Source organism: Schistocerca cancellata, chromosome 3 (genome assembly GCF_023864275.1).
Source record: "Schistocerca cancellata isolate TAMUIC-IGC-003103 chromosome 3, iqSchCanc2.1, whole genome shotgun sequence".
NCBI lineage: Eukaryota > Metazoa > Arthropoda > Insecta > Orthoptera > Acrididae > Schistocerca > Schistocerca cancellata.
In genome coordinates this window covers 167,068,525-167,095,439 of record NC_064628.1, presented here as the reverse complement: position 1 = coordinate 167,095,439, position 26,915 = coordinate 167,068,525, and the positions used below count along the sequence as shown (strand labels likewise).

Below are 26,915 nucleotides of genomic sequence, written 5' to 3'. Positions count from 1 at the left end.
AAGAGGCATCTATTCTTCAACGAGGACGTAACCGATATCTTCCCGCCATCCTTGTTCAATTCGAGCTGCAACACCATCTGTAATGATATCGATATCTACACTTGTGAAGTTTCTTTCCTATTGAAGTCCTCCTTTCTGACTATTTCGATATGTCAAGATGTACCAGGCATAGATTAATATCAATACACTAGCATACGCGCCAATAAAGCAACTGATGGTTGTTGTGCGATTTTGTACACATGTGCAAATTCTAAGCTGGATTTTCTTTCACGCTTCATATAGACAACAAACCAATTGATTAAATAGAAAAATAGTGCCTATGTAATCCGCAAATTCGTGGTGCACACGACTTTTACCCCGACATACGTTGGTGTATTGATGTGATAACCTGATGAGCCATAGGAATATACACCAATGCTGGACATAGTACGTGCCCTAGATTCAATGTTTTAACGACAGTTGTCTATATATTCAATTATTTTTAAAAAGAAAAAGAAGGGTGTCTGACATAATGAAAAAGGCAGAGATTGTACAAGATGTGTTTGTTTACAGCATTTGACTGATCTGAAATCGTTCGACGCATGCGGTTAACTGATGACGTCAATCTCGGAATGTAAATCTTGTGATGTTTACCACAACGGGAAAACACGACGCATGAGTCACTTACGGAAGACTGAAGGACGGCAAGGCGTAGGTCTCTTCTTGGTACTATGAGCGGAAATCTGTTCTTCAGAAATGGCACGTTGTGATGTTGTGGCCTGACTCACGGTAGTGCAAACGGAAGTGTGAGATCAGCTCACACTATTGGTCAATGTGAGCAAACGACGAGGGAGGAGGAACGAGGAGGCCAGTAAAATGGTTTATTAGTTTCTGTTTTATTTTGCCTAACGGGTTAGTGCATAATATTGTGCAATATATTTGAGCAAAGTCAGGACTCAGTTGGAAACGAAACCCTGAGAAATTAGAAATGAGGAAAGCATGGGTGGTTCTGGGTACGAAACCGAAGGTCGGTCCTACAATCTACATTAAATATTAGGAAATGAGCACTAGAGTCGTTGACAAGCATCTAGTGAAGGCCATTTTCCATTGTCTTACTCCAAACACACATGAAATATCATTCGTATGTCTACACCACACATACCACTGTGAGTGTTTATGTAGGGTGGTGTGTAATAATCGACGAATTTAACTTCAGAATCCGTGATTATCATCAACAGTATCACATATCTCCGTGCGTAGTGGCTTGGAAATAGCCCAGGGCATGCGCTCACAGCCTGGCGAATATTAATTGTGAGTTTTTGACCTCTCCTCGAAAGGTAGGTGAAATTTTCACGCCTGCTGTGAGTTCACCACAACAAGATTCCTTTAGTCCCAAGAAAAGTAGAGGGCACAGTAAAATTAGCATTGTCCTTGCTGATCTCATTGAAGTCGAAAATGTGTAGGTAATATATCCAGATTCGAAGTAGTAGCGTAATAGAAATTTACGTAAGAGATTATATGAAATCACTCGAAGCAAATTGAGAAAGGCCGTCAGTTTCCATAATATTTATTTTTTATTTTTTGCGGGTTGAAACTGCAAACAAATCTCTTGCATAAGACACCTGACAAGCAACTCCTTTCTGAATCTTTCCATGCCAGACATGAGACACCATTCCAGAGTCAACGCAATTTTTACTAATGGATTATTTTCCTTTATTAATACGCGATAGTATAAAATGAACATTATGTAATCTTATGAGAATAAATATCAAGGACAGTAATATCTACGGGTTTTATAAACGACATTTAAGTGAACAGAACAGTATTGTAGACATTTAAGTGTACAGAATAGTAGTGTAGTATCCCACACAAGACCTGTTTCGTTATAGTTACCACCAGCAGCCTTGTAAATAAAACTGCTATGATGAAATTTTCTTGCTGCACCAAAAATGTAACGCCTATTAGCAGGTGCCAGATGTGTTATTGAAACTCACCTGGCGAACTTGGAGTAAGAGCGAAGCCGCTCGAAGCAGGAGGTCTTGAACGCAGCCTCGGCAGTCTCCCCAAAACCTAGGAAGGGCACTTTGGTCCTCCGGCACAACTCCTGCGAGCACTTCACCTGCAAGCAGAATGATGACGTAAGACCCCATACACTGTGGTAGTTAAATGGTGTAGGTCAAAAATAGGAGACGTTAATGACGTCTAGATTCTGTAGAGGGGGCGATATTGTGCGGCTAAATGATTCAGATGGCTCTGAGCACTATGGGACTTAGCATCTGAGTCATCTGTCCGCTAGAACTTAAAACTACTTAAATCTAACCAACCTAAGGACATCGCACACATCCATGCCCGAGGCAGGATTCGAACCTGCGACCGTAGCAGCCACGCGATTCCGGACTGAAGCGCCTAGAACCGCTCGGCCACCACGGCCGGCTATTGTGAGTCTCTGGAATCTGAAATAGTATTAACCTAGTAATCAGTTCGAGTAAGGAATCAGTGTCCAGCTGTGGAGGAAGAATTACCACCGTGCTATTTGGTTCGACACTATGCCAATCCTCAATCTTATTGTACATTATTTATATCTGTTACTGATGAAACGGTACTGATCATATTTGGCGAATATGACGGTATCTTCTCCGATATTTAATGCATGAAACATGTGATAGGAAGTGTCCCGAGTTGCAAATATACAGCCCAAATGAACGTAATAATTAATTTGTCTCACAATAAATACATAAAATAAATATTTAAAAACACGTACCTATAATCGTTAATGATTATAAGGGACACAAACATACCATGCCTCGGGCATGGATGTGTGTGATGCCCTTAGGTTAGTTAGGTTTAAGTAGTTCTAAGTTCTAGGGAATTGATGACCACAGCAGGTAAGTCCCATAGTGCTCAGAGCCATTTGAACCAACCCAGCGTAAGAGGCGTATCGCGACTTCCGCTGTTTCCCACCGAAGGGAATGCCCTTAATTATCACCTTGCGAACGTTACAACAATAACTGGAGCATATTATGCAAGTCTTCTGGAACAACAGTACTAAATAATGCGCAAGAAGAGGCCTGGATAGCTAGAGGAAAAATATAAACCTATACAATTAAAGGTGCTTTCACAAGGGAAAGTGACGGATTTTAAGAACGAATTTTTGGCAAATACACCTCATTCAACAGATTTCGCCCTTTTTGACTTCCACCGACCAACCAGTATGGCGGATCTTCTAGAATCGTATGCGAAAGATAGAAGCTTATTACTGGAGAAAGGACAACTGAGGTCTACGTCGAAAATTAGATGTATTTACGTGAAAATGGTAAAGTCTTTTGCAGACAAGCTTAGAATCTTTTACCTACATGTACATCTACAAACATACTTCCCAGGCAATTGTGTTCAAAATTTATCCAACGGGTCTCACTAGAACACGTCGCCCTTTCTTCCAAGGAGGCCCGTTTAAATTCGTTGGAGAAATCTTTTTACTTTCGAATGGGTCATATCGATCTCTTACGGTTCTACCAGTGCGCCTCTTTTGATGCCTGTTACCATGAACGCTCGGTAAGGACTCCAAACACTGCAACTACATTCGAGAATTGGTCGCACTGGTATATTGTAGGCACTTTGGTTTACAGAAACCTTCCAAATAATCTAAGTCTTACTTTCGACTTTCCTAATACTAACTTCTCTTCGCTTTTCAGTTGTACACCTAAGTACGATCCGTCAAGCTTAAGATGTTCTCTTGTATGTTTGTAATTGCGATTCTTTCTCTTCCTTGCAGGCATTATACGATACATTTATTTTATTATCGTGTCAGAAGTACAGAAAACATAATCATCTAAAGGAAATCGATCGCTGGCATCATTTTATACATTGGTTGATGACAAACTGGCCACGTCGAGTGTATTCGTTATCGCCTTCATCTGGTCTCTCATGGTGCATACGGCTGTAGATGAAGAACACTGCAACATATGGCGCGGGATTAGCCGAGCGGTCTAAGGCGCTTCAGTCATGGACTGTACGGCTGGTCCCGGCGGAGGTTCGAGTCCTCCCTCGGGCATGGGTGTGTGTGTATTTGTCCTTAGGATAATTTAGGTTAAGTAGTGTGTAGGCTTAGGGACTGATGACCTTAGCAGTTAAGTCCCATAAGATTTCACACACTTTTTTTGCAATATATGGTTGTTAGTCTGCACAGCACCACACTTGCAAAAAACAAGGAAGACGCCATTTATGCAGGTTGATCTCGTGTTACTAGATAGTGGTTTGTTGAGGGCCTACCATGTTGCTGAACTTCTCTGAATGACCATCCAGTTCACCAAATGGTGTCATTTCCCCCGCCACTGTGAGATCTTTGTTCGCTGTGGTCTTCCTGTAAGAACTTCTGTAACTGCCAAGGAGCTTTTTCTCGATTTCTGCCAAGGACGTGCTGGCTGACGGCCATAAAAGGGTGGATTTCAGGAGGGGACACACCAGCAAGACAGTGCAGTTTATCTACGGATGTAGATCTTGAACAACCCATGATAATGCGACAGGTCTCATTAAGCATCATAGGCCTATGTATGTCTCTGGCATGCCGAACATGCTTATTCAGCACTGGAGTAACACAAAGCTAGCGATCAAGAAATCGTCAATTTGGTAACAGAAGAACTGCAGAAGAACTGACTACAGTAAGCAAGATTAAATGAATGTAAGCGGCAATAGTAATGTAGAGATGAAACGGTTTAGAAGGCGTGGAGAGCTGCATCAGATCAGTCTTCGGACTGAAGACCACAGCAACCACCACCGTATTATCTTAAGTGTATCCTCTTTTATAGAGAGCTGCCATTCATTACACAAAGCGGAAATTTTATCCAAGCGTTTCTGCATTTATTTACTATCGTCCACAGACGGTACGCTCATAAGAGAAACACGTATCAGTTCTTTTGGCAATGCACTGTACCTCAAGTGACCTATGCACACTGCCCTACCGTTATACCGCTGCTGGTCATCCTTTTTTAATGAGCCGTAACTTATGGCGTCATGGCAGGTAAGAGAACGTTAAGCGAAGATGGCGCAGGCAAGGACTAAATGCCAAGGCTACGGCTCGCGAGCAGACGTCGAGGTGCATCCTTTGTCTGTGCTCAACGCGCAGAACGCCGTCATACACCTCAGCCGCGGGCCTCCAACCACGTTCTTTTCCAGGAAATGTGGAGGATATCCTCAGCAACGTCAGTTCCTCCTTCTGGCAAAAGGCACTTCACGACCTACAAATCATATTAAAAAATTCATAGCAAACCGTCTGTCCATTTCCTTCGGGAACATTTCTTTTTTTTCCATGAACTTTCTCCGCACATTAATCTAAAAGTATCTTAAGATTACCTACTACTGTACACGTGTCATTAGACTACGACAACTGAATCATGACGCAGATTCTTTGACAGCTGCTACATGAAAGTGGCATTAACGGAAAACTGCATTAAAAATGGACGAGACAATTTCGAAACTTTAAAGGATTGGATTGGGGTTCTTTTGCAGACGTCATCCTCACCTTCCTAACGTCGTCACCAAAAATATTCTAACCGAAACTAAAACACCACATACAGTAGCCACTAATATCTGACGGGCACTAACACTACCACAAAATTTTCATCGTCTGTTCTTGAATGTTTGCAGTGTAGCGAAAAGAACACGTCGTGTCCAGCGGTGCCTTAACCAATAAATATATCCTTAACTTTGTTGCCGAGCTGTCTTCATTTTTATGTAGAGTGTGATTCTGCTTCAAATATAAACGTCACTGTTGAGCTTGTCACATTCCACCTGGATCTAGATATTCCGCAACGGTGGTTCTACTTCGATATCGTCTTTGATCACTGCGCCCGACGCTGACTATAGTATTAGAGAGTGTGCTGCTGTCGATGACCATAATAGCAACAGTTTTAACATGAATTCTAACGAATCAGCTTTTTACATTGATAAGAGGGTACACAATGGTATCGGTACCGAAACAAACTGAATTCTTTCCTAGTAGTGTGTAGCACAACCTTTTCGCATGACATTGGTAGAGACGCGTCATGCCACGAACCCCATTACACACTAAACGGACTGGTGATGAGCCATGATGTCATGGCTCTTGCCCATAACTCGGATGTCTGAATCGCGTACAAAGTGTGTATGTATCCCCACATGGCGGCTCAGCCGTATTGCGTGTGAGTAATGGTGTAAGGGGACCTGGGGGCCACACAAATATCATATTCCCCAAACCGTTCAGACAAAACTGGGAAACAAAACGAAGTGTGAAACTTCCTGGCAGATTAAAACTGTGTGCCGGACCGAGACTCGAACTCAGGACCTTTGCCTTTCGCGGGCAAGTGTTCTACCGCTCTAGCAGGAGAGCTTCTGTGAAGTTTGGAAGGTAGGAGACGAGGTACTGGCGGAATTAAAGCTGTGAGGACGGGGCGTGAGTCGTGCTTGGGTAGCTCAGTCGGTAGAGCATTTGCCCGCGAAAAGCAAAGGTCCCGAGTTGGAGTCTCGGTCCGGCACACAGTTTTAATCTGCCAGGAAGTTTCATATCAGCGCACACTCCGCTGTAGAGTGAAAATTTCATTCTAAAAACGAAGTGTGTTATCTTACCGAAGGTATAAGGTGCTTGTGGGCTTCATCCCATTTCTGTCCGATGTAAACATCCTCCAAATGAAAGTAGATGCCACTTTAATCGGCGGGACATATCGCATTACGACGGTTTTAAGGTGTTCGTACCCTGCCATTGGTGTGCACCAACCAATATTGCGACGCGTCTCTATCGACGGTTCTTTTTTCCATGTTTCGGGCATGTACTGATGCTGTTGCGCCCATGCTAAAATCTGTGCCGACTGAAGTGTAGTGAGTATAGGTTCAGGTGTGGGGCAGTGGATCTTGTAGCGTTATAGAAGTAGCTAAGACGTGTTTGTATGACAGATCATCTGATGCAGATGTGCAGCAGTGGCCTATTGACTGTTCTGCCGCACTGTAGCCTTCTTATTGGTTCTTACTATCCTCGAATATTGACTGCCATCTCTGTCGTCATAGCGTTGCTGTACTCAGGATTTGACTCTTGTTCCGGCGGTGTTCCACGAATCGATGTAATCGCTCTACACACTTGACAGTGTGGGTGAGGAAACCAGTGCCTGCACTGTTTTGGAGATGAACTATTCCATGCATCGGGAATCAACAATGTGACATCGATTAAATGGAAATATACCATGCATATTGTCCATTTTTTGGTCAGCTGTCACAATGACAGCGAGTATATTGTCTGTCACGTGGCTCACCAAACTATTCCTCATGTCGTATCGAAAGGATCCCTCTTTCTTTATCACAGCTGCCATCTCTGATTCAACTGCTCATGAGTTTACACCTTTACTCCTAAGAACTGTTGCAGTATTCGTCTAATCTCCTCTCACTTTGCGTGGGGCGAGTACAAGACCAAATCCAGGGTTTTAACAGTGGGTGGCCCTGGATACTGCAGAGGCACGGAGAGACTTTAGATTTAGCGCAGTACGGGAGAGGTTGCATTTATTCATCTGTTTGCAGGCGTTTTAACTGAGCACCACACCTATGTGGCTGTGTTTACAGTTCGATGTAAATATGGATTGCTCTGTTATTTTCCCGTATCGTGTCGTCAAGATCCGAGTACCTCAAGACTTCACTATTTTCGCCACGAAATTATACGCAATCGTGCGGGCATCGGAACGGAAGTGCTAAATTCCTCGTCTTTTCCGATTCGCTAAGTGCCCATCTTCTCTCCAACGCTTGTGCACAGCAGATAAATCCATAATATCCAGGAAGCCCTCCTCCATCTACAAAGGTAGGGGAAGGAGTTGTTCTTTCGCTGGAAGGCAGAGCACGTGGGCATTAAGGGGAACTGAATGCCGGATGTAGCAGCCTAGGAGGCATGCCGTGATCCTCTGATATTAGAGTGTGCCATCCCCCACCTGCACATTCCGCAATTAACACTAGGCTGCCCCTTGACAGGATGTTCGACGGGCGTTTCATAGGACGTGGAGGACGCATAAATTGGCCAGCCCGTTCTTCTGATCTTACACCTCTGGACTTCCTTCTGTGGGGTACGTTAAAGGAGAATGTGTACCGTGATGTGCCTACAACCCCAGAGGATATGAAACAACGTATTGTGGCAGCCTGCGGTGGCATTACACCAGATGTACTGCGGCGTGTACGACATTCATTACGCCAGGGATTGCAATTGCAATATCTACCAATTCTAAATTTGCCTGTTTCGTCGGTTATTTATGACAGGACAGATTTTTTTTCCTATTCTTATCATCATTCTGCAACATGTCAATTATAGGACGTTCAATAACAAACTTCGTCATTTTCAGAGTAATGATACTAGCACAATAACTGTTAATTAATGTCGAATTTAAAAAAAAAAAGATTCATAATTACGAAGGTTTCTTCCAATGTTTCACTAGCAGCATTATTTCTCATAGAGTTTGAATAGTCATTTTCACCCCTTTGAATGTTTCTTGGGCTTGTCTCTGTTAATTTTGATTTCGTTGTGTACTAAAATGATGTGGATGTATTGTGTGAAATATTTATTAAAGGACTATTTCCTTGGGAATGCATACAGTTTAATGTTTTGGATGATAAATGCAGCCTGTTAAGTGTTCTTTTATGCTCTAGTTAAGTAGAGTTTTGAAGAAAATTACGTGTGCAGCCTTTTATTCGTTGTAGTCCAAATTTCTGCAGCTAGCTCTAATTTTAAGGAAATATCACCCGGCTATGAGCACAAGGTTGTACAGATGGTATCTCGCTGCTTAGCAGGAATCCTTGTTGCGCTCAGTGTAAGGACGTGTTCTGCATTTGGCTGACAGTATTAACACAGGTCTAATGGAAAGAATGCCCTCTTAATTCCGTTAAAACCACTATTACGGTTGTGGAAGTTTGTAAAACTAAATAAGAGCGCTATGACTTCATAAATGATAATAAAACTATGCAACACCAGATCAACAACTTCAAGCAGGTGATCGACCTTTGTTGGTCCTCTTGTATTTAACGGAACTTGGAAGGCAACAATCATTTACTGGAAAAATGACTAGTCACACCTTAATTCGCTGGTTCTGAGCATTATGTGACAACTTCTAAGGTCATCAGTCCCCTAGCACTCAGAACTACTTAAACCTAACTAACCTAAGGACATCACACACATCCATGCCCGAGGCAGGATTCGAACCTGCGACCGCAGCGGTCGCGCGGTTCCAGACTTTAGTGCCGGAACCGCTCGGCCACCCTGGCCGGCCACACCTTAATTCAGAATGATAATATGTTGCAGATGTTTCCTTATTGGATGAGTTGTTTGTCTTGTTGTAAGTCCTTAAGAATGCACTGTAATGTTTAAGCCAAAATCACAATATGACTTTATGACAGACAGCACTGTTTTATTTATGCGATGTGTTAAAAGCTAATATACGACTGAGACTCCAAAAGAAAGCTATTCGCGACTGAGCTATCTTAAACATCTCAACAAAATCTGTACCAATAAAGTAGGTAATAAGAGAAAGAAAAGTTCGAGTTTAACATCCCAGAGTGTGGAGGTCAGGTGGACTTCGGTGCAGAAGGAAATCGGCTGTGGCTTAGGATAATTCCAGGATTAGCCTTGCTCAGAAAAAACCATGAAAACCAACCAAAATGCCAGACGTAGATCTGAATTCCACTCTTCTCAAATACTTCCTCTTAACAATCAGGCCACTTCGCATTGTACGGCAGAAAAGAAATAGGAATAAAAGTAAAATGCGTGGACTGCCAACTAAAATGGCTGAGAAAAATCTTGTCTAGAATTCAGGGCAACCACACGGGAATGGTAAGTTAGTTTGGTATAGTTGCAGAAAAGTCATACGTAGAAAATGAAAGACAGCGTGGCGAAAAGACTAGCGTGTGAAGTGAGGGTGCAAGAATTTGATGGATTCGAGCTGTTTGCCAGACACTGAAATGGAGGAGCATACTAAGGCTGAAAGCAGAGAAGAGCAGCAAAGCTACCGGTGCCAATTACGTAATGGTCGTACAAATTTGGGTAGTGATTTTCGTTTGAAGGAGATTTAAACTACGCTTCTTCGGCTTGAAACAGATGACCATGCACGTAAGGTATAATTTTACGTTACTATGGCCATTTGCCTCACTACTATTCCAACAAGCAGTTTAAACAAGTAGAGCTCAAAGTTTGCAGTTGTTCCCTTAATTCATAAATTTTAGGTTGCTTAACAGCACTTGGATGGAGGGATGAATAATAACTGAACATCCCTTCGAAAGGAACTTTAGAACCGAGCGGCCCACAGTGAAGAAGGCTGAGGTTTGAACCGGCTGTGTCCTAATTTAAGGAGCTGCACAGCCTTCGCCTGAATAATTCAGGAAAATCACTGGATGGGTGAAGCCTGCTCCTGATGAACAAATAGCCAATATGCAAAACGCCGCGTGTACTCGACAATGAGCTCAGGCTCAGGAACCAGCTGCAGTGGTCTTCTTTAGGGAGGCATTCCTGCATTAACGAGAAGTAACGTAGCTTAAAAATTTGCCAAAACAAGTGTTTCAGAGGCTAGACCCATTAGAAAAGCGTAATAACTCCACATTTGGTGGCACCGACATCCAGTACCTACCAGACGACGCATGGACGCCTCCTGTGACGTCGTATCTGAAAGTCTTACCAGTATCTGGACGGTGTGTGTGCAGATGAGCCCGACGAAGAGGGTCGCGACCATCCCGAAGGCGAGCCCCGCATTCCGGAAGGCGTTCGGCATGGCCAGGATTCCGCTGCCCAGGCTGCTCTTGAGCAGGTGCGCCAGCGCGCCCACGTCGCTGCAACACAGGAAGACGATGACGTCAGCTGGCCACCTCGCGTTTCGTCATGTGCCCCGCGCGAGAACTGCTTCGGAGAATCCCTCAGTACCGGTTTTATGACGGCTCTGGTAAATATTCACAGCTTTGACCTTTCATTACTATTTGACTTCTGCAGCGCGCTTTTTCCGTGCTGTAAGAGAAGCTTTTGCGGCAAACATTGCTGAGGTAGTTAAATATAATCGGAATGACCATTCAGACGTCTGGGGGAACAAAATAAAACCCTGCAAAAGAAGCCCTGGGAGTTTATTCACCAAGTCTCCATATATAACATCCTTTTGCATCTACAGTACTATTTCAGCAATTTAGTTGGGAGGTATGTGATCAGGTACTTTAGGTACACATTGAAAGGTTGGGGGATGATATGTTTTAAGGAAAGCAAGGATGTCATGCGGTGGAGAAGTAATGCGATAGCGTAACATAAAAAGGAGGAGAACGAGAGTTTAACGTCACGTCCACATAAAGGTCTTTATAGACGGAGCATAAACTCTAATTGTTTCAAGGATGGGGAAGGAAAATGACCATCCCAGCATTTTTCCGAAGAGATTTACGGTAATGGCTGAAACTCTAGATCAGGATGGTCGGACGCCGACCATCGTACACCAGAATCGAATCCCTTGTGCTAACCAGTGCACCACCTTGCTCGGTATCAGCAACTAAAAGTTTTGTTAGTATGTCTTCCCGGCGTGTACAGCTGACGAAAAGCTCTCGTGTCTCCTGCCGTGTGGCAGTGTCGTACTATCATCTTCTGGTGACTTCGCCATGATACGACGAGTATGGTTATCTGAAACGTCGCGACCGTTAAATACTTCCACTCGAATGGCGGCCCCAAGAGCTTTGAATCAATCTTAAAACGGGAGGACATTAACGGGTATTTAAGGTCTATGTTTGGTCATTTTATGGTGACAGAAACCAGTCATTAATCGACTAGGAAGGGTGACCGCCTGCTAACATCTGCTGCCGTTTGGCGCCGGAGTCCAACTGAAAGATTACCACCAAAATCTTGAGCAATACAAAATTATTATTAGCGAATTCATGTCGCTAAACCTTTGCAACCGATCTTCAGGCACTTACAAAGTTTTTCTTCCCCTTTTTTTCTTTTTTACATTTGTGAAAACTGTTAAACGTACAACAACGGTCTGAAATGTCTGCTATAAAGGGTGTCATCAAAATTTTACCGTTCGAAGGCCGTATAGTCCAGAATCGGTAGGCCAATCAGGCAAAATCGCCGTAAGCATTGAGGCAATAATGCCACCGACGCACCAATACCCGTTTGGTAAAAAACCGTGTGCTGCTGCTTTGAGAGGTCTGATGCACATCCTCGTCCGACAGCCCTTCAAGGGACAGATGGCGTGATAGTCGCATGGGGAGAGATCAGGACTATAGAGTGCTTGCCAAGAATGTCTCCCAGTTGGCATAACTTCTGTATAACGACATTTGCGATACGGGAGCGTACGCCATCAAGAAGCAGCAGCACCCCGTGGCACACCATTCTGCAACGGCGGATTCTGACGGATTTGCTGCCCCACACGCATTCTTCATTCTCCGATGGATGTCTACCAGTGTATCTTTCGGGAGCCAAGAAAAGAATATCAGCTCGTTGGTAATAACTTCGCCATAGTTCACGTTCCCGCATTTATAACATGCACATCGGAAAGACACGAATGCCATATTAATCCGTTGCCTACACGTCGGTACTTGTATACGCGCAGCGGAGTCGCGCTGCGTTGCATGTACGCTGCAGAACCACCCTCAAACAGGAACTCTTTGATAGCCCCTTATAAAACTAACAGTGTAAGGGAGTGAACATTAGCAGCAAATCTGAAAGCGGTTTGGTGAAATGAGTTCTGTTTTCATAACTGAGTTTCCAGTTCCTTTTAAGTTTCTATCCATTTATCATAGGTAAGATGTAGACTTGGCATTTCTTTTGTTCAAAAAGTGAGTTTGTATTGTATATCCGCGAACGGCCTACAATCTTACAAACAGGTGGAAAGATTGTCTACTTACGAGTAGGCATTGTCGAGATTTCTTTCGGCGAAAGGATCGTACTCGTCGCCGATGCTCTTTTCCTTCTTCCTGTCTTCTGCGAGTTTGGCTCTGAAAAATAGGAATGCTACTTAAGTAATTTGGTTCAGTGCGTGAAATCGCAAGTAACTACATTCAGTGAATACATATATTTCATTTCCTAGAATAGCTATGCTTAATTTGATTTAAATTATTAGACTGCAGTAGAAACGAAAAGGATTGTAGCTTACGTAGAAGAAACGGTGCTGATTGTGATAATAGAATCACCCAGGGGTACTTTCCTTTCCACTGTCATCTGCAAAAATAAAACATAATTTGGTTAGTAATTCTAAAGGATGACTGTGAAAGTAGAAGAAATGTATGAGCCGAAAGGTTTATTTCACTAATCATTAAAATCTGTGCGTCGCGCAGTACTGCAGCACTCCAAGACAAGATTGCAGTAAATCGAACAAAATTCATAATGGAAGGTTACATATCATTCACACCATCTGTAACGCGGTCTTCTGGTCCAAGTACACCTGAAAATGCCAAAACGGTACCTGTTTGATCGCAATTTTTCCGCGATGTAGCACGACATTCCACACTGATAATCGTGTAGAGTGTGGGGTTTTTGGGTCACCATCTCTCGACATCACCGAATTATCTCGATTTATTCGTACGTCATAATAACTAGATCGTTAACTTTTGGGTACAGCTTGACTATCTTTATTAGATAATGGAGCACAGCACATAGGCCGTTTGCTTCTGACGTATGGAACTAAATTAGGTACCACTCCAATCTGCGTGGTTCTCTGGCCAGACTAGCAATAATTGGACGCGTTCTGTGGTTTACCGTATTTCCCCAACATGGAAACGGAGATTAGACATTTAAGATATTTCCAGTTAAGATCCTGAATCACAAAGTATATAAGCGCGCCATGTACATAAATGTCCAAATAGAGGATGACTGAATGTCCATCATGTACGAATCCTGCAACACAAAGAACAAGTAAAAAAAAGTAAGGTCTTAAGTTTGGAGATATTTTTCTGGCTTACAGTAAACAGCATATTTCCCACGGTAGAAGGGCATATCAGCACCTTGCTCCGTCTCAGAAAGGAGTTCACACCTCCCCACTAAGATAGGACAGCGTCATATCCGAGTACATATTTCTTTTGGACCGACTTATATGGGTGTTCTTAATATTTGACATTGTGAGGTGGGTATCCTTCTTCTCTCCTGAACAATAGTCTCTCTTGAGCAATAGCACAATGAGTGCCTGACCTGTGATGTGTTGTCGTACATTATTATTGACGAACTCCCGAACAAAAGAGTGGTAAGGAATAGCACCCTGTTCATACAGACAGTTTACTCCCCTATATGAGCGCCAAGACGCCATCCGAGCTTTACAATGTCATCAAGAGTAAGAATCATTATCAGCAATGTCATTGGCCTCATTCCATTTTATCCCTTGGCACACACTAACAATGTAGTAATCTGGATTTGTATGTAAGTATTGTCTCTTACTGTCGGAGAACTTCTGATGATGGAAATTTCTTCATCTTTCTGGATCCATCCGACTAATGACTCTCAATTTGTCACTTCGTTAGTTACAAAAACTGCCAGGAAGTTTTACAAAAACTGTGTATCGTTTCATTGCCAGATGAATGGGGAAGTGCCCTGTTATAGAAGTTATTTTCCAAACGGTGTAATTATTAATCCGAAATTTTCTTAGTGCTTGGAGTAACCGTAATTGTCTTAATCAATAAGTGGGACACTGAATGGAGATGATCCGAGGAATAACACAGTCTGTTCAACCTCCGTCGCTTTATACGTTTCCTGGCTGGCAACGTGCAATAAAGAAGGGAGAAAGAAAGTAAACTGAAAAGGGAAGTTTAATTTACCTTGAAATAACAGAATACGTACCTACATCCATTTGTTAGAAATTCCTGTGATTTGAGACGAAAGCATTTAGTCTGAGTTTTCAGAACTGTAGAGAAACCAATATGTCCGTATTTTGCCTATGAATTGTTCCTATACATATCATATTACTACCCCTTGTTCCTCAGTAAGGTAAGGGAGAGAATCTCGGAATCACTGATAGCCTGTCCAGAATTCCAGAATGCGTCTGCTAATCTAGAGAACGAATTAGATAGCTATAGCTCATTTCCCTGTCCCGCAAGTTTTGGCTTTGACCATTTAGTTCTGCTTCTTATCTCGATTGTCTTGCGAAAGTGTAGTTCTGTCATAGGTGTCATGTGATCTGCAGAAATGAAAAACAATTGTAAATTTTTTATTTGTTGCGTAACTACAACTGTGTCACAATCGGCTCAGTTTGTAGAAGTAGGATACTTACTTTGCTATCAGTGGAATGTGTATTACCTACAAATCTGGTGACAAACTCTGTACGTTACTCAGCATTCTTACTTTAATTGCATTATCAACGTCCCAATATTGTTCGTCTCCCTCCATTGCCCTCTTCATTTCACGCGGCGATCACAGCTGGGTGCACAATGGTGGAAGCGTACGTTATCTGCCTTGTTTGGTCAACACTCTGGACTTTATCGGCAGCTTGCTACGAGTTCTGTTGGGTTCTTTGACAGCATTCTTTTGAACACACAGGTAAATATAACCTTACAGAAATTCAGGGAACTATATAGCCAGCTTCTTAACTATTTCCGGATATTCTCGACGGAGACGACGTTTAAGAGTTACAGGAAGGAAATTCATGACAAAATTTTAACCAGACCACACACGCGATGAGTTATTTTTCGGAGACTTAGCTCCCTTGTTTTAATGCAACCACAAGAAACCTTTTTTAATAACAAGAATATGTTAAATGAATGTAGTTTCGTTCCACTAAATCATGAACATTTTGTGACAATACGTTTGCAACCTCGCTTCGTACCCCTTTCTGGTCTTTCTGTTTCACGTTCTGCTGATCACTCCCAGAAATTCACTTTCTTCTGGCTGAAGGTGCAAGAATGAGTTCTCTATCATACACGTTGTTATTTAGCGTGACTAGGTATACATTGTTTAACAGTCTCGTGGTTCATATCGAATCAAGAAATGAAAATTACATGCAGCTTACGTAGACAAATCAAACCATTTGTATCTTCTGACACGTTTAACGTGACACGAAATGAGTGCTTCCAGCCTATAATACCATTGTGTACCGACGTTTATAAGACCAAAGGTACACATTTTTTGATTACGATGAAGGAAGCTATCTCCTGTGAGAACTTTGTACACGAATATCATGATAATTACCTGGGGGTGGTCTTGTGAAAACCAGAAAAACAGACCACCACGTGCGACCGCGGTTTGAAATCTAGGTAACGTGTGTTTGCTGCCTATCTATGAACGATGTCTTTTGGAAAACAAATAAGGCACTGGCTTTCAATGAGGTGGCGAGAATAGTAAATAACGAAATCAGACAGTGGCCGAATACGCAAGTGACATCACCTTCTCATTTGGTTTGTGTAGAGCTTCTAAGGAAATGACTGCTAATTATGAAATTCGCGCAGTGGAGGCAACATTCTCTAATATTGTGGTATGAATAAAAAATTGTCTACTGTCAGTGTTGATTCAATTATTAGACAATCAATGTACCATGATTTTGCTGATGCAATGAGAGTATTATCGCATTGCACTCCACCTTGGTTTGGTATGATTGTTCGCATCTTCCATCATAACAGACAGCTTCTTAGGAATATGAAGAAATTATTTTTTTCTCTGTGTTTTTTTTCTTATCATTTGTATCTTCTCTCTCCTGTTAAAGATTGTCAAGTTTCGATAACATGATCAACTTCCCCTCTGTACATGTTTGCGTCGTCTTCCGGCGTATTTACTTCTGCACAATAAGTATTTAAAGTAACAGCTCATCTCATGACGCATTCTGTTCTGTTGTTTCTTGAAACTACTTCAAATATTGATACGCCAACAACCCCACAACCGTTCCCATTCCAAATCTCTACGTTCCTAAGCTCACGCTCCGTCTGTAATAACCTCGGTATTGACGGAACATTGATGTTCAGTTTTTCCGTACTGGAATTTCCAACATCGCGCTTATATGGGTTCAGGACTATTAGATCTGGCCCAAACTGTCGCAATGGGAGGCACCTCGATGGCATAAATAAATAACTATATAGTTGTGACGTATTTACTCTGTCGCCAGCGATTAAGCAACTGGTAGTAGATCACCTACAATTGAGGGAAAGCAAGGACGGAAAGGCCTATCCTACTATTAACAGAACAAATTAACGTTTTCCATTTTCGTCGAAGACATTTTATGTATTTCCACTCAAGGATCCATATGTCTGTTTATTTGCTTCGCGAAGAGACGTAACTGTCACACAAGCTTACGGCTTCGTTGCGCACACTGCTTAAATGCACATCAAGACGCTGTGCTGAAAAGAGATCAGTGTGCAACCACAATTGTAGAGGAATCTCATCAGAGCACTTGGAACCGCGTACAGCTACAAGAAGTCATCAGCTCTTCCGCATTGCGTCACTGCGAAAACCTGTTCCAACAGCCGGATGCCACTGAACTTGTCCGACGCTCAATGCTGTGCTCGCTTCATAACAGCCGACACGTGATCGACATACGGTACATGTCGGCACCAGTTTCTTGTTGTTAACGAACTCAGCGCTGTGATCTAGTACTGAAGACAAAACACTAATGCCAGTGCACGAAGAAAGACGACATCTGTCTGAATGCAGGACTAATTTATTTTTGATTTATATTTTTGATTTATAAGAGCTTCACTTGGTCTTCTTTTTTTAGAGAGCTGTAAAGATCAGTTGTAGAAAAGGAGCAGATAAAATTATAGACACAAAAAATGAAGCGGGATGCTGATAACTGGGAAGGGGAGCGATCCTTTCAGGTGACTGGTGAATCTTGCAAAGCGGGAACGTGTTGCCTACGTGTACACTGTGAATGTTCGGTTACCCGGGACAACATATGACAAATTATATGGAGACAATATCACAACGTACCTACAGTGTGGAGGCAGTAGCGGCTTTTAGAATGGTAAGAGGAAAGTTTGTGGTACTATCAAAATATTACAACTCTCTCTCTTTCTCTCTATCTCTCTTTTTCGTGCATTTCAGTGGTAGTGTAACTTTGCATTGTTTACCATACTGGCTATGTGCTGTATCAAGTAGTAGTTACTACAATCCGAAAGAGAGGTAGGCAAAATATGCCACTTCCACAGTCCTTCCTTTTAACCGGAAAACATACTACTCGCTAAAAGTACGAGACGTATGAACCGAATGATCATTCTATGAAACAGAACCTGGTCGCATCCCCAGACTCCATAACTTTATCTAGGAATGCGATAGGATCTTTTTTTCATCAATGCTGGCTCTCCCTATGCGGAGGGTAGGAAGATTATGTATTAAAAGGGAGAAGGCGCTCAGAGTAGGGGAGGAAATCGACCGCGTCGCTTTCAGAGGAATCTCTACATTTGCCTCGAGTGATTCAGAGAAACGAGGAGAAAGTTAAATCTGAATGGCTGGACGGGGATTTGAACTGGCCTTTTCCCGAATGCGAGTCCAGCTTCTTACAAGCCGCCTCCTGTCGCTCCGTCACTTAGTTAAGGACGTAGTTACGACTCAACTGAACGAGAAAGGGACAAAAAAGTGAACGTGACATTTTTAAGAAACCATCCAGCCATTCGGTTGACGTGATGTGGGGAACCCACAGAAAACTAGAATTGTAGTTTCTAGATGGGCATTTCTGGTAAGGGCCTGTTCTGTAGGCAACTATTCGGACTAGTACAGATCTCTGGTAAGTTGGTCTGTAAGCATTTAATGACAGTGCATATTAGATTTCAGTGAAACAAAGTTGACAGCTGTTTCACCCTTTGTAATGTTTCGTTGGCGCTTTCATTCAGACAGCACAACGTTTTCTAGTTGTTAATAGAGTACTTCTTTATCGACAGCCTATTCGACTATGACCAACATTCCAGATACGTATTTTTGAGGAGTGAGCTTCATATTTTGTTTCGTTTAGCTTCATTACCTCAGGTTCTCTGTATGCAAAAAGGTTGGTCTCCAGCGAGATCATCTCCTCATCTCTGAGACGTGATAGTAATCTGTTCATTATAGCCGGAGATTAAACACCAATAAATAATATTGCAGTACCAAACACTGTCTGTCTTATCATTAATTGAGTCATCCGTCTTCTGACTGGTTCCATACGCCCGCCACGAATTCGTCTCCTGTGCCAAGTTTTTCATCTCAGAGTAGCAATTACAACTGACGTCCTCAATTATTCGCTGGATGTAACCCAATATCTGTCTTTCTCTACAGTTTATACCCTCTACAGCTCCCTCTAGTACCTCGGAAGTTATTCCCCGATGTATTAACAAAGTAACATAATCCCGTCCTTCTTCTTGTCAGTTTTGTTTTCCATATATTCCTTTCCTCGCCGATTCTGCGCAGAACCTCCTCATTCCTTACTTCATCAGTCCACCTAATTTTGAACATTCATCCGTAGCATCACATCTGAATTACTTCGATTCTCTTCTGTTCCAGTTTTCCCACAGTCCGTGTTTCACTACCGTATAGTTTTGTGCTCCAAACGTACATTCTTAGAAATTTCTTTCCCTAATTAAGACAAATATCTGATAACAGTAGACATCTCTTGGCCAGGAATGCCATTCTTGCCCGTGATAGTTTGCTTTTGAAGTTCTCTTTACTCCACCAGTCATGGGTTATTTTGCGGCCTAAGTAGCAGAGTTCCTAAACTTCATCTACTTCGTGACCATCAATCTTGATGTCAAATTTCTCACAGTTTTCATTTCTTCTGCTTCTCATTAGTTGCGTCTTCTTCTGTTTAATCTCAAGCCATATTCTATACTCACTCCATTCAGCAGATTTTGTAATTCTTCTTCACTTTCTCTGAGAATAGCAATATCATCAGCTAATCTTATCACTAATATCATTTCACCTTGAATCTTAATTCCACACTTTAACCTCGCTTTTATTTTCGTCATTACTTCTTCGCTGTGTAAATTGAACAATAGGGCCTTACACACTTTTTAATCTGAGCACTTCGGTCTTTGTCTTCCAATCTTACTATTTCTTCCTGTTTCTTGTACAAGTTCTATATCACCGAGTGAACAACGAAGCAGTGCTATCTAAAACTAACTGCAACAGTATTTCAGCTATCTTGAAGCAGAGACGACTCCGCTGGCTGGGACACGTCCACCGGGTGGATCCTGACAGATTACCACGTGAGGGGTTGCTTGGAGAGATCTCTATAGCCAAAAGACATGTAGGACGCCCTGTACTGAGGTTCAAGGACTCCTGTAAACGAGATATGGAGAGCTTTGGAATCGACACAAACAGATGGGAGGCACGGGCTAGCATGAGACCAGAGTGGCGTGATGATATATCATCTGGAATGTCGAAGCATGATGAAGGCTTGATAGACAGATTAAGGCAGAAAAAGCTTCGCAATGCCTACCACTGCTCCTGCCTCAGCAGTCAGATACACTTGTGACAATTGCGGCAAGAGATTCCATGCTGCCATTGGCTTGACAAGTCATATGAAAAAATGCAACCCATGAACACACAGACACTGCAACAATCATCTACCAAGATGTCGTGGCCAATATATATATTTTCCTCAGAATTTCGAACAACTTGCCCCATTTGACACTGTCGAATGCTTTTTGCAGGTCGACAAATCCTATCAAGGTGTTCTGATTTTTCTTTAGCGGCAAAATTTGTAAATTTATCGTACGTTCCTAGGGGACCAAACTGCTGAAATCATTGGTCCCTAGGCTTACACACTACTTAATCTAACTTAAACTAATTTAGGTTAAGGACAACACACACGCCCACGCCCACCTCCGACTGGGGCAACCGCGCGAACGGTGGCAACGCGCCCTAGACCACGCGGCTACCCTTCGTGGCGATTTTTCTTTAGTCCTGCCTCCATTACCAGTGTCAGAACTGCCTCTCTGTTGCCTTTTCCTGTCCTAAAGCCAAACTGATCGCATCTAACACATCTTCAATTTTCTTTCCCATTCTTCTGTACATTATTCTTGTCAGCAACTTGGATGCATGAGCTGTTAAGCTGATTGTACGATAATTATCGCACTTACCAGCTCTTGCAGTCTTCGAAATTGTGATGATATTGTTTCGAAAGTCAGATGGTATATCGCCATACTCATACATTCTACATACCATCGCGAACAGTCGTCATGTATGCACTTCCCCTAATGATTTTAGAAATTCTGATGGAATGTTATCTGTCCCTTCTGCCTTAAGTCCTCCAAAGCTCTCTTAAATTCTGATTCTAATACTGGATCCTCTATCTCTTCTGTATCGAATCCTGTTTCTTCTTCTATCACATGAGACAGACAAATCTTCCCACTCATACAGACCTTCAATGTACTCTTTCCACCTATCCGCTCTCTCCTCTGCATTTAACAGCAGAATTCCGGTTGCACTCTTAATGTTACCACCCTTGCTTTTAATTTCAGCGAAGGTTGTTTTGACTTTTCTATATGCTCAGGCAGACCTTCCGACAGTAATTTCTATTTCGATTTCTTCACATTTTCGTTGCAGCCATTTCTCGTTACATTCTCCGCACTTCCTATTTACTTCGTTCCTAAGCGACTTCTATTTGTGAATTCCTGAATTTCTATTAAAATTTTTGTACTTCTTTCTTTCATCGATCAGCTGAACTATTTCTTCTGTTACCCATGATTTGTTTGCAGGTTCCTTTTTTGTATTTATTTCTTTCTTTCCAAGCTTCGTGATTTCTCTTTTTAGAGATGTCCATTCCTCTTCAACTGAACTTCCTAGTGAGCAATTCATTATCGCAGACTCCATAGTTTTAGAGAACTTCAAGCATATTTCTTCATACCGTAGTACTTCCGCATTCCACTTTTTGCGTATTCATTCTTCCTGACTAGTCTCTTAAACTTCAACCTACTCTTTGTCACTTCCACATTGTGATCTGAGTCTATATCTGCTCCTGGGTACGGCTTACAATCAAACATCTGATTTTGGTATCTCTGCCTCCGGTGTAATCTAACTGAAATCTTGTCGTATCTCCCGACCTACTCCAAGTTTAGCCCCTCCTTTTATGATTCATTGTCCCGGCGGAGGTTCGAGTCCTCCCTTGGGGACGGGTGTGTGTGTTTGTCCATAGGATAATTTAGGTTAAGTAGTGTGTAAGGTTAGGGACTGATGACCTTAGCAGTTAAGTCCCATAAGATTTCACACACATTTGAACATTTTTTTCTTTTTATGATTCATGAAGAGAGTATTGTCTGTTACTAGCTGAAGTTTATTACAGAACTCATTCCTACTAGCAAGTCCATATTCTCCTGTGATCGTTTCTTCTGCTCCTTGCCCTACAACCACATCGCAGTCCCCCATGACTTAGATTTTCATCTTCCTTCACGTATTGAATTAGCCTTTCAATATCCACACACACTTTCCCTTTCTTTTCATGTTCTTCTTGCGACGTCGGCATGTATACCTGAACTATTGTCTTCGGTGTTGGTTTGCTGTCGATTCTGATAAGAACAGCCCTGTTACTCAACTGTTCACAGTAACATACTCTCTGCCCTACCTTCTTATTCATGACGAATGCCGGCCGGTGTGGCCTAGCGGTTCTATGCGCTTCAGACTGGAACCGCGCGACCGCTACGGTCGCAGGTTCGAATCCTGCCTCGGGCATGGATGTGTGTGATGTCCTTAGGTTAGTTAGGTTTAAGTAGTTCTAAGCTCTAGGGGACTGATGACCTCAGATGTTAAGTCCCATAGTGCTCAGAGCCATTTGAACCATCATGACGAATCCTACTGCCATTATACCATTTTCTGCTGCTGTTGATATTACCCTATGCTCATCTAACTATAAATCCTGCTTCACACTGCGTTATTCAACAAATCCCTTGATTGTCAGAGGAGTACCGTGGCTGTCTGTAGTCACGCTGGAAGGCTCATTGTCGTTTGACAATGTAACACGTGTATTACGTCATACTTTAAAATGTGCATTTATGCAAAACAACTGACGAGGTGATCAAAAAGTCAGTATAAATTTGAAAACTTAATAAACCACCGAATAATGTAGATAGAGAGGTAAAAATTGACACACATGCTTGGAATGACATGGGGTTTTATTAGAACAAAAAAAGTATTGATAGACGCGTGAAAGATCTCTTGCGCGCGTCGTTTGGTGATGATCGTGTGCTCAGCCGCCACTTTCATCATGCTTGGCCTCCCAGGTCCCCAGACCTCAATCCGTGCGATTATTGGCTTTGGGGTTACCTGAAGTCGCAGGAGTGTCGTGATCGACCGACATCTCTAGGGATGCTGAAAGACAACATCTGACGCCAGTGCCTCACCATAACTCCGGACATGCTTTACAGTGCTGTTCACAACATTATTCCTCGACTACAGCTATTGTTGAGGAATGGTGGTGGAAATATTGAGCATTTCCTGTAAAGAACATCATCTTTGCTTTGTCTTACTTTGTTATGCTATTTATTGCTATTCTGATCAGATGAAGCGCCATCTGTTGGACATTTTTTGAACGTTTGTATTTTTTTGGTTCTAATAAAACCCCATGTCATTCAAAGCATGTGTGTCAATTTGTACCTCTCTATCTACATTATTCCATGATTTATTCAGTTTTCAAATTTATACTGACTTTTTGATCACCTGGTATTACAATTTCATCAGTGACTGTGTGCTGGATTAATTCATTTCGCTCTAGTGATCTTGTCGTCGATGGGTTGTTAAATAATTAATTTCCTTATTTTCGATCACTGCAACAAAAACCGTGCAGTAACACTATTCACACACAGCCATTTATGTGGATAAGCTCTTTGGCCCTAAAAAGCATAATATCTTCATTTAAAGTAAACACTTGAGTATTAAGTGTATGCTGTCTAGTAATGTATCACAAATGAAGAGGTACTTACAGGTTTCCTTATTGTTAAATGATTAGTTATACAACAATAGTAGAAGTACACAGTGTTTCAAAAAGAAAGTGCGTATTGTAAAGTATTATGTTGCCAAGCTACCGATCGCTGCGCCATGGCTCGATTATATTAAAGGAATGGATACATAGTGCAGTCTATACTCATTACCGCTGGATGATGGTTACCTTCTGTTTTCTTGGTTAGCATCACATATCGCAAAGTGGCTACTCCACAGCCAAAATCATTTTGTGTTCTCGAGTTTGTGAAGCGTTATTTCCTGATCACAGTGCAAAGACGTTTCAGACTGAGGTCGAAACTGATTCCCCGAATGGTTGGAACATTCGCAGATGGTATCGACAGCTTGTAAACACACGATGTATATGTGAAGCAAGAAGTCCTGACCGCACTCATGTTTCCGACGAAAATGTCGCACGAATTCTAACCACTTTCAGGGTAGTCCCACAAAATCAACTCGTCGTGCCAATCTGGAGTTACAACTGCCTACAACAACGATTTGGCCTGTTTTGAAACATTGGTCGGTTATGAAGTCGTACAACTCAGAGCTGCCTTAGAGTTTATTAAATGCATGTGTTCGAAGTACTCTTTATGAAACAACCTGTACTTCAACTCAAATTCTATTGCGGTGCTGGATTTAGGTACGGCAAGAGTTCTACGACTCCTAAATCCACTTCGGCCGTGTATTAAAAATATATGAGAGAGAGTGGCTCTAAATTCTCTTTCGACAGTGACGTTTAACTCTGTTGAGCGGTTCCTACCTCCAGAGGTAAAGGACTATCGGCGTGCCGGGACGACGAGCGAGCGGAGGGCGACATGTGGACGTTGTGTCTTGCAGGCGCCAGCAGGTGTGCAGAAGAACCGTCGCTCGCGATGCCTGGGGACTGACTGCCGAGCGGTGAAAGTCACTGGCGGGTTATTACCGGAGGACGACCAGTCCAACAGCCGGTTCTGCGCGCATCCTCCTCCCTCTCCCCACCACCTCATCGGTGACGCACTCTGTCCGTCATTATTAATTCTACGGAATTCAGTGGATTGCTCAGCGAAACATGTTAAGTCGTATCTGTTCTCGGATGGAAAAACCCCAAAGTGGACACATTTCCGACCTGCAAGGTGCCTCTAAGAGAGTCTATGACTGGTTCGATCGTAAATCACAACAAATGGTAGAGATACTTCAAACACATAGCACTGAACCACATTTGGTACTACTAGGTGTAAAGGGTGACTGAGACGTACGGCTTTTAAGTGTAAGCGTATGGAACTCAGCACATGAGTGGAAAAATATGTTTATGATGAGTCCAAGAGGTTTTCTCAAGGAAATGATTTATAGCAATCGGCGATATCGAGATAACTGCAACAGACATTGATTTAAAATCGGAGTATGTCCCTGTTGTTGATATAGAAGGGATTGACGATAGTGAAGGATATTGCTGACGCTATCATTTAAACGTAGACCTAATTTGGTATAACATAGTTCTATTCTCGATTTGTATCACACAACGATAGATAGGAGATGATAATTAATGACGTTGGAAATAATTTAATTGATATATGTCACCGAAATCCACCTTTCCTGCAAACCGACACGTTAGGGAATGATGCCTATTGCTTCCATGTCGATCCGCAGTAGGACAAAGAAACCAAAGTAAAGCAGAAGTAAAAAGATGTATCAAATGTGTGGTCATGGACGTGTGGCATCAGTGTCACGATGGATAGAAAATAAGTCACTGCTGACATTACAGCGAGTTTATAGGTTTCCCAAAAGTATACAGTCAGAAATGTTGAGTACTTTGGCGTTGAATAAAGGCATTTTGTTTGTATCTTGTTTCCTTTGTCTTTTCATTCCATTTACTACACTAGTAAAAACATAGTAAGCAGTACAAAATTGTTAAGGCTTTCGTGGCTACTTGTTGACAAACTGCCTGTTGGCTTCTGTCTCGGATGCTTTGGGCGACGTTCATCTGATGATTGTAATGACGTTTCGCCAGCGCGAGTGACTGGCATTGTCAAAGCTTCACCCTCCATTGCCGGTGGTGAACTGGAGCCGAGCTCGCGGCCACAGACTATATGTACCTGGCGCGCTAACGTCCGAGGGCTTCTCCGCGGTCATTTACAGTGCGGTTCTCCTCTTGCTAGCTGCGACGGTCGTTCGCTGCAGTACAGGAAGCCAGGATCCGTTTACCTTAAGGCTTCCCTCTTCCTTGTTGAAGCTGTTCGCGTGTTTTTGTATTGCTACAGCTTCTCTGAACAAGCGGGTGTGACAGTGCCAAGTGAGAAGCGTCTCAGCGACCGCCGGCGCACGGCCGCGGGCGCGCACCGCGGAGAGAAAGCCTCCCAGGGGGGGAGGGGATTTAAGACCGCAGCCCGCCCTCGGGAGCTCAGTTCGTCAGCGCATCTGACGATGGCGATGTGTCTGATCGCCGAAATATTGTGCCCGATGGACACTATGGACCAGCAGTACACCCGTGGACTGTTCGAACAAGAAATACGCCAGGAGAAACTGAAGAATCACATGCCTGGGATAGAATGAAAAGGGCTGTTTATGGACGACGTGACCCACCAACCACTCTGAGGGATCTAAGCTGAATCGCCGTTGAGGAGTGGGACAATCTGGATCAACAGTGCCTTGATGAACTTGTGGATAGTACGCGTGCAAGAGGACGTGCTACTGCGTTTTAGAGGTACCAGTGTCTACAGCACCACCACCTCTCATGGTCTCGCTGTATGGTGGTACAACATGCAATGTGTGGTTTTCAAGAGCAATAAAAATGGCGGAAATGATGTTTATGTTGATCAATATTCCAATTTTCTCTACAAGTTCCGGAACTCTCGGAACCGAGGTGATCGAAAACTTCTTTTGAAGTGTGTTTAAAAACAGCCATGTCTCCCTGATTCAGTGGCATAAGCTACAACTTATTCTTTAGGATATACTTCCGAATAAGTGTATAACTGCAGATTATTTCGCCGAAGACAAGAGCATGTAAACACATATTTCATGCAAGAGAAGCATTTAGTTCCGTTGTTGCCTGTTCTTATTGTGATAAGCAGTTTCCTTGACATGTAACGAATTGTATGGAGTCTAATGGTTCCTTCATTCTTACGCTTCATTCGAC

General features: G+C 42.7%; 1 protein-coding gene across 2 annotated transcripts in view; it reads right to left on the bottom strand.

Moving 5' to 3' along the window:
- LOC126174791 (proton-coupled amino acid transporter-like protein pathetic) overlaps positions 1 to 26,915 on the bottom strand; it is an 85,138-nt gene that overhangs the window by 29,451 nt on the left and 28,772 nt on the right. Inside the window, exons 1-5 of one of the 2 annotated variants that reach the window (XM_049921161.1) lie at positions 24,564 to 24,680; positions 13,089 to 13,153; positions 12,841 to 12,930; positions 10,644 to 10,794; positions 1,974 to 2,098 (exon numbers count right to left, since the gene is read on the bottom strand). In XM_049921161.1, the coding sequence (XP_049777118.1) occupies positions 1,974 to 2,098; positions 10,644 to 10,794; positions 12,841 to 12,930; positions 13,089 to 13,153; positions 24,564 to 24,620 (488 nt within the window). In that variant the 5' untranslated portion in view covers positions 24,621 to 24,680. Of the gene's footprint in view, positions 1 to 1,973; positions 2,099 to 10,643; positions 10,795 to 12,840; positions 12,931 to 13,088; positions 13,154 to 24,563; positions 24,681 to 26,915 lie in introns of those variants that run through there. The other variant, XM_049921162.1, reaches the window with a different exon arrangement.